Genomic DNA, 6,777 nt, shown 5'->3' with positions numbered 1-6,777 from the left:
ACACAACGAAGCAAAAGAGGCCCCTGAGTTCAAACCCCAGATAACAACCCACCATCACCACCACCAAAAAAAAACAAAAAAAACTTCCCAGCTCATAGCCTCATCCAGGTGGCTTCTGGAGCCAATAAGTGCCCAGCGCCCTCAGAAACCCTCCCACCGCAGGGAAAGTGTCTATACTACATTTAGCCCACTGGGCAGCAGGTGACGCAACCCCGCCCCCTTCCTTCTTCCAGCCGAGTGCGGGAACCCAGGAAAGGAGGCTCAGCCTAGAACCTGGGAGCCCCACCCACTGGGTGGATCCTAGCCAATTAAGAGAAAAGGCTCATCTCTTGGTTTAATATCATGGCGTGGATAGGAAGGGGATTTGGAGGAAAGAGAACCGCAGGCTGCCCGTATCCCAGAGCAAATGAAAAGGGACGTTAGTCCTGCGTGGGCCGGGACAGCCAATGAGAGTAATACGCCCGCCTCCTAGGGGGCGGTGAGAGCAGTGAGTGAATGGCATCCCTGCGGCCCCCGGGACTGGCTGTCAGGCCCCGCCCCCTGCCGCGGCCGAACCAGTGGCCACCGCGTTCCCTCCGGGGGGCGGGGTGACAGAGGTCTCGGCGCTGCCTTGGAGAGCTGTGCCCGCACCTCCGTGAAGATGGCTGCAGCCGTGTTGTTGGCTGCAGGTTTGCGCGCGGCGCGCAGAGCCGTGACGGCTGCGGGGCCCCGGGGGACGCAGGTGAGATGAGGCCACGGGAGTGAGGAAAGGGTCCCGAGGCTCTGATTGCACTCGGAGGCCCAGGGCCGCGCTCGCCGTGGCTGGCGAAGGCGCGTGCCGCCCAGCAGCTTCGCAGAGCCGCCCCTTCTTCCGAGGTCCCAGCTCTGGGGCTGTGCGGTGATACCGGATTGGTGGTGGTGGGAGAAAAAAAAACTAGCGATGACTCCCGCCTTGCACACGGCCCAGGCGCCGAGCTTGACCCTGGATCAGAGCAAGGACTGCTGCTTGGGTCTGCCTGAAGGTTTGCTGGCCCGGTGCCCGTTCCGGGCAGCTTCCTCAGTGCCCTCTGTGGGAAGTAGGCGTGCTCTTCTCCATCCAATCTTCAGCCTCCCCGCCTCCTGCCGGGACCACCCCACCCCCACCCCCCTACCCCCTGGCCTTCCAGTGAACATTAATCTTTTATTTGCACTTTCCAGAAGCGACTCCGAGATTCAGAGGACTTTAATTCATCCTGTCCTCACTCACCTAATGTCTGATGCCTTGATCTCAACCTTCTCTGAGCAGTTGTGAACCTGGACATCCCTACCTCGACCTAGGGATGTTAAGTTCGCTTAGTTGAACTCTTACATAACACTGATTCGAGTTATTGGAATTAAATATCAGTAAGAGGCCAGACAAGACATTCAGAGGAGGGGCAAATGTCTTAAATAAAACGGATAGCCAGTCTTGAAGATCAGAAAACAGATAATGGAAATAGGTGAGATTTAACCAAAAGAACTTCCATTACTCCTAAGATGATGCAAACCACTCTTTTATATTTGAAGACAACAGAAAGGATTTATCTTTGGTAATTAAGCAGTGGCATAGGAACTGAGACTTCTCCCATAATGTATCTCCCTCCAACACTACAAGATTTTATAGGCACATTAGCAGGAATCAATTGCATTATTGTATCCTGCATAGAAATATTTATTGTCTATTACCTAACCAGGCACAGCACCATCTGGCCTACTCCTTATTGGAGATGGCTCTAAAGTTAAGGAACTATTCCCTAGGGTGAAAACTAATAGTTTCTCCTCCCCTCACTCCTTTTGTGGTAGTTCTAAGCTTTGGGTTCAGTGCCTTGTGCAAACACTCTACTATTTGAGTCACACTCCCAGCTCTTTTCTGGTTTTTGGTCACTTCTTAGGTAGGGTCTGGAGCTTTTTTGCCCAGCCAGGCCTCAAACCCAGAATGTCCCATGTAGCTAGAAGTCCAGGCATGAACCCCTGCACACAGTAATAGGTTTGTAGAAGGATGACGTTAATTTTTTTTTTTTTTTTGGTCATGGGGCTTGAACTCTAAACCTGGGCCCTGTCCCTGACCTCTTCATCTCAAGGCTAGTGCTCTACCACTTGAGCCACAGTGCCACTTCCGGTTGTCTGAGTGGTTTATTGGGGAGGTAAGAGTCTCACAGACTTTCCTGCCTGGGCTGGCTTTGAACCGTGATCCTCAGATCCAGCCTTCTGAGTAGGTAGGATTTCAGGCGTGAGCCACCAGTGCCGCACTGAAGTTAATAATTATTAGAGCACAGCAATTGCCAGTCCCACGTGAGGACATGAGAAAAGTATTGCCGACTCCCTTCACTAGGTGTGTCTGACTCACCTTTAGGTCCAGGGTGCTGCAAGTTTGACTAATGGGAATGAAGTGGCCAAGGCCCAGAAGGCAGCTCCTGGAGGAGCAGCACCAACCATCTTCTCCCGGATTCTGGACCGAAGCCTCCCAGCTGACATTCTATATGAGGATCCACAGGTGGGATCCCCATAGGGTCCATTACCCTTAGGAGTTTTATAGATAACATCTGGCTTGATGAAGTAACCAGATGGTCTTTGGCCTGTCCCTGCTCCCAGTGTCTCGTATTCCGTGATGTGGCCCCTCAGGCTCCTGTGCATTTCCTGGTGATTCCTAAGAAGCCTATTCCTCGGATTAGTCAGGCTGAAGAAGAAGACCAGCAGGTGAACAGGGTCAGGGATTGTCTGGGAGGATCCCTAGACTAAGCTAGAAGTTTTGCTCCCTGTCAATGGAGCCATCTATGTCTCTCCCCTCTGCATATAGCTTCTAGGGCATCTACTCCTTGTGGCTAAAAAGATAGCACAGATTGAGGGTCTGCAAGATGGATACCGACTTGGTGAGTGACTCTTGACCCTTTGTTCTTCACCTATGACTTCCTACTACTCAGTATTCTCTTCCTTCCTTAACCTTGCCCATGATCCTGACTTCTTAACCTCTAATTCTATTTCAGTGATCAATGATGGAAAGCTGGGTGCACAGTCTGTATATCACCTACACATTCACGTACTTGGGGGCCGACAGCTCCAGTGGCCTCCAGGTTAAACCTGCCAACTGACAAAGGACCCCAGATGTTTGGATGGGGAAGGGAAAAGGGAACCCTGTAATGATGATAATAAATCCAGTGTATCTCAATTTTGCACATTTGTCTTAAATATATAGATTTATTCCACAAAGGGGAAGAAAATGAATTCAGCGATTAACTTTGATCGTGATCAGAGTAAGACATTGGAGCTCAGGGGTCAAAGGAATACTTACTTGTAGATCTGCCTCATGTCTAGTTGCTTGACCTGGATCAAACTTCTAGAATAGTAACTGGAGGTGTGGCTCAAGTGATAGAGTGCTAGAAGAGTAGTAATAGAAATGGGCCTGAATGTGTAGGAACAGACAAACCCATGTGTACTGCTTTCTCAATCTTATCTACATTTAGAGGCCAAGTCAGGTTCCAAAGGGGCTTGAGAAGAGAGTGTCAGCATAAGGGCCTTTAATTATCAGAGAAGTAATCACATAACACACACGCACCTATATGCTGCCCTGTATATCTCACTTTTGTTCTGTTTCAAGTATTTTTTTAAAGACTCCCAACTTTTTTTTTTAAAGACATACCAGCTTTGAGAATGAACTAAACTAAGGAAAAGCTACCGTTGCCCCTCCACAAACATATACAAAGAAGGCCTTTGATGCCAGTTTGACGCCCATTAAAAAAAAAAAAAAAAGTCACCTTGGTCACAGACTTGTTTGGGGATGGAGGGCTAGTTCTCAGGCCCCGGAACCATAAGACTCCACCCGAGGCAGAACAGAGTCGGAACAGAAAGCGGGGCTCCCCAGCGCGAACCTAGCTAAAGGCTTCCGCCCGGCGGAGAATCCCATTGCAACTTCCGCCCAGCTCTAGTTCCGCGCACTCTCCTGGCGTTGTTTGCCGTCTCTATGGCAACCCGGTAGTTGAAGTTTGACTATGGAGGCGAAGGAGTCTTCTACACTGTCTCCGTGAGAACCCCAGGTTTCAGGGGACAGGGAAGGGCAGCGTACTTCCTTTGCTGTGTTTTGACAGCCTTGATTCCTTCGTTTTCTTTCAGATCTTTAGAGGTACACCCCAGCTCCGATGGGCTGGGGACTACTTCAGAACCGGTTTCTTCAGATGTCAGTCCTGGGTCTGTCCTGGCAGTCAAAACGGCAGCAACTGCCGCTGCGGCTGCACATTTTACAACCTCGTCTACAGCCTCGTCTACCGCCAGAGCACCTGTGTTATGTGCACAGCCCCCGGCTGAGTCCGCAGAGCCCTCCTCTGACAGTCCTGAGTCGGCCTACAATGCACCCTACCAGATGGGACATGGGAATCTTGGCTTTCCACCCACTTATATTGCCTGCATTGCTCAGGATCCCTGTACTACAACTGACGTTAGCTCCAGCCTTGGCCTTGTAACTACGTCAAGCTCTGGTCCTGGACCCTGTGTCCCTGAAGCTACTCCTTGTTATGGCACTGTTCCTGTCTCTGGCCCTATCTATGGCCCTGCTCTTGGCTCTAGCTCTGGCTCTGCTCCTGGCCCTAGCTCTGGCTCTGCTCCTGGCCCTAGCTCTGGCTCTGCTCCTGGCCCTAGCTCTGGCTCTGCTCCTGGCCCTATCTATGGCTCTGCTCCTGGCCCTAGCTCTGGCTCTGCTCCTGGCCCTAGCTCTGGCTCTGCTCCTGGCCCTAGCTCTGGCTCTGCTCCTGGCCCTAGCTTTGGCTCTGCTCCTGGCCCTAGCTCTGGCTCTGCTCCTGGCCCTAGCTCTGGCTCTGCTCCTGGCCCTAGCTCTGGATCTGCTCCTTGGCCTACCTCTGACTCTGCTCCTGGCCCCAGCGCTGGCTCTGCTCCTGGCCCCAGCTCTGGTTCTGCTCCTGGCCCCAGCTCTGGCTCTGCTCCTGGCCCTAGCTCTGGCTCTGCTCCTGGCCCCAGCTCTGACTCTGCTCCTGGCCCTAGCTCTGGCTCTGCTCCTGGCCCTAGCTCTGGCTCTGCTCCTGGCCCTAGCTCTGGCTCTGCTCCTGGCCCTAGCTCTGGCTCTGCTCCCGAATCTGGCTCTGGTCCAGGTCTTACCCCTGGAGCAAATGCAGAACCCGGCCCTGCCCCTGAGCCCGGATCCTGCCCTTCTGAAAAGCTCATCCACCTGGGGGTGGATATTCCTCCTATGTGCACCACCTGGGTCCAACAATACTATGAGCGACCTGAGAAACAACCACCCTGGGAATCTTTGCAAGTTTCAGAACCCGGAGTGAGAGGGCCACAGGATCCCAGGCATGTGAAAGGGAAGTCTACGCTTCTCCATAAAACACTGCCAAGGGGCAGGTGTCTTCTTTACAACTGGGAAGAAGAGGTATTACCATTGTGGCCTGCTTCCTTTCTTGAAGGGTAACTCTTAAATTTCCTAGAGGAGCTAATTGTGATGAGTACCAGAAGTAAATTAAGAGTCACTTGGCTTGGGGTCCACAGAGAGCCACTGATCACCTGGATCAAGTCCCATGCTCCCAGGATGGCTCTGAGAGCTTCTTCTTCCGACATGGACACCAGGGACTTCTGACCATGCATCTACAATCACCCATGTCCTCCAGCACCACCCAGAGGGACTCATACCAGCCCCCAGGAAAACCATGCCAGCCACTTCAAGGTGTGACACTTCAGAGGGTCAGAATGAATCCATTAGCCATAGAAAAAAAGAGAAAGGAATTTTTCATGGGTTTGTGGATTGTTTGATAGCTATAAGAGCAAAACCCCAAGATACGACTTCCTTTTCCCAACTTTGTTTCTTCTGGGCCTGCTGCTTAATCAGACTTCCACTCTGCCCTCCCACAGGGAATCGTGCAGCCATGCTGGAGATGTACTTGTACCACCAAATCTGGTGAGAAACTGGGAAAGGGAATGGGAGGGGAAGGAGGAAAACCGTGGAGATGGTCTTGACATCTCTAGGGCTGCACAGTAACAAGCTTGAGGCAGAACAGGAACCCAAGAGGAAGCTCTTTGAGGTCGAGTCAGTAACACGCCATGACTATGGAGTGAAGCTTGTCCCAGCAAGGCCTCCTGCCCCAACAAAGGTGAGAACCTATTCCACCCCACTTTCACAGCTCTGCTCTGACAGTCATTAGAGAAACAGCAGACCCAGAAGTTGAGAGAAAGAGCTGAGGGCCAGGAGTTATTCACTATCTCTTCTTCGCAGGCTCATGACTACCGCAAGGAGCAGCCTGAAACCTTCTGGTTACAGATGGCAGCAAAGATTCCAGTATGTGAGGGTGACGAGATGTTGGGGGGGTGAGAAGGTACAGGGAAGAGGCTGTTCCAGCTTGGTGGAGGGTGGGATCTTTCCTTATCCCGACACTCCTCCAGGGTGTCAGTAACATCAGGACAGTGGACACACCATTCTCGAAGAACTGCAGCTTCTCAACACCATTGCCGTTGTGTCTGGGAGATCCTTTGCCATGTGAACCTGAAAGTTATCCCCAGAAGTTGGGAACAGTGTCTTCCCTTGCCTGTCAGGGAAGCGAGTTGGAGTGTCAAAGTGGGAAAACAACTCCTCCCTAAAGGTTGAAGAAGGAAATTAATATAGAATTTGGAATCTGTTTGTACTAAAGAGTTTGTTGACTCTATACTTGGTGAAGGGATTTTACATAAAGGGTCCTCTCTCATCCTGAATATGCTAATTGGTTGATTCTGTGAGTTACTAGATCTGTACCCAGTATTCTTTCCTCAGTTATCTCCACCCCACACGATGATACCATGTGT

General features: G+C 51.5%; 2 protein-coding genes across 2 annotated transcripts; both read left to right on the top strand.

The window, feature by feature from the left end:
• The first annotated feature begins 578 nt into the window (after window positions 1-578).
• On the top strand, window positions 579-3,163 carry LOC138828929 (adenosine 5'-monophosphoramidase HINT2). Its single transcript, XM_070024964.1, has 5 exons — window positions 579-721; window positions 2,351-2,491; window positions 2,590-2,694; window positions 2,795-2,867; window positions 2,982-3,163. Exons 1-5 carry the CDS (start codon window positions 641-643, stop codon window positions 3,071-3,073), a joined length of 492 nt encoding a protein of 163 aa, XP_069881065.1. The 5' UTR covers window positions 579-640; the 3' UTR covers window positions 3,074-3,163.
• A 708-nt stretch (window positions 3,164-3,871) lies between these two features.
• LOC138828923 (sperm-associated antigen 8-like) lies at window positions 3,872-6,692 on the top strand. Its single transcript, XM_070024956.1, has 7 exons — window positions 3,872-4,015; window positions 4,105-5,377; window positions 5,494-5,668; window positions 5,854-5,899; window positions 5,978-6,092; window positions 6,215-6,277; window positions 6,382-6,692. The coding sequence occupies exons 1-7, from the start codon at window positions 3,984-3,986 to the stop codon at window positions 6,574-6,576; spliced, it is 1,899 nt and encodes a 632-aa protein (XP_069881057.1). The 5' UTR covers window positions 3,872-3,983; the 3' UTR covers window positions 6,577-6,692.
• Window positions 6,693-6,777: the final 85 nt, after the last annotated feature.

Source organism: Dipodomys merriami, unplaced genomic scaffold (genome assembly GCF_024711535.1).
Source record: "Dipodomys merriami isolate MVZ:Mamm:240054 unplaced genomic scaffold, mDipMer1.0.p SCAF_1682, whole genome shotgun sequence".
Classification (NCBI taxonomy): domain Eukaryota; kingdom Metazoa; phylum Chordata; class Mammalia; order Rodentia; family Heteromyidae; genus Dipodomys; species Dipodomys merriami.
This window is presented reverse-complemented; position numbering and strand designations above follow the sequence as displayed.

Bases quoted from the DNA above. Each gene is read 5' to 3' on its own strand.
- LOC138828929 (XM_070024964.1), top strand. From the start codon at position 641: ATGGCTGCAGCCGTGTTGTTGGCTGCAGGTTTGCGCGCGGCGCGCAGA. The intron at 2,695-2,794 runs GTGAACAGGGTC...CTCTGCATATAG, and splicing joins CTGAAGAAGAAGACCAGCAG to CTTCTAGGGCATCTACTCCT. The intron at 2,868-2,981 runs GTGAGTGACTCT...ATTCTATTTCAG, and splicing joins GCAAGATGGATACCGACTTG to TGATCAATGATGGAAAGCTG.
- LOC138828923 (XM_070024956.1), top strand. From the start codon at position 3,984: ATGGAGGCGAAGGAGTCTTCTACACTGTCTCC. The intron at 5,669-5,853 runs GTGTGACACTTC...GCCCTCCCACAG, and splicing joins ACCATGCCAGCCACTTCAAG to GGAATCGTGCAGCCATGCTG. The intron at 5,900-5,977 runs GTGAGAAACTGG...AGGGCTGCACAG, and splicing joins TACTTGTACCACCAAATCTG to TAACAAGCTTGAGGCAGAAC.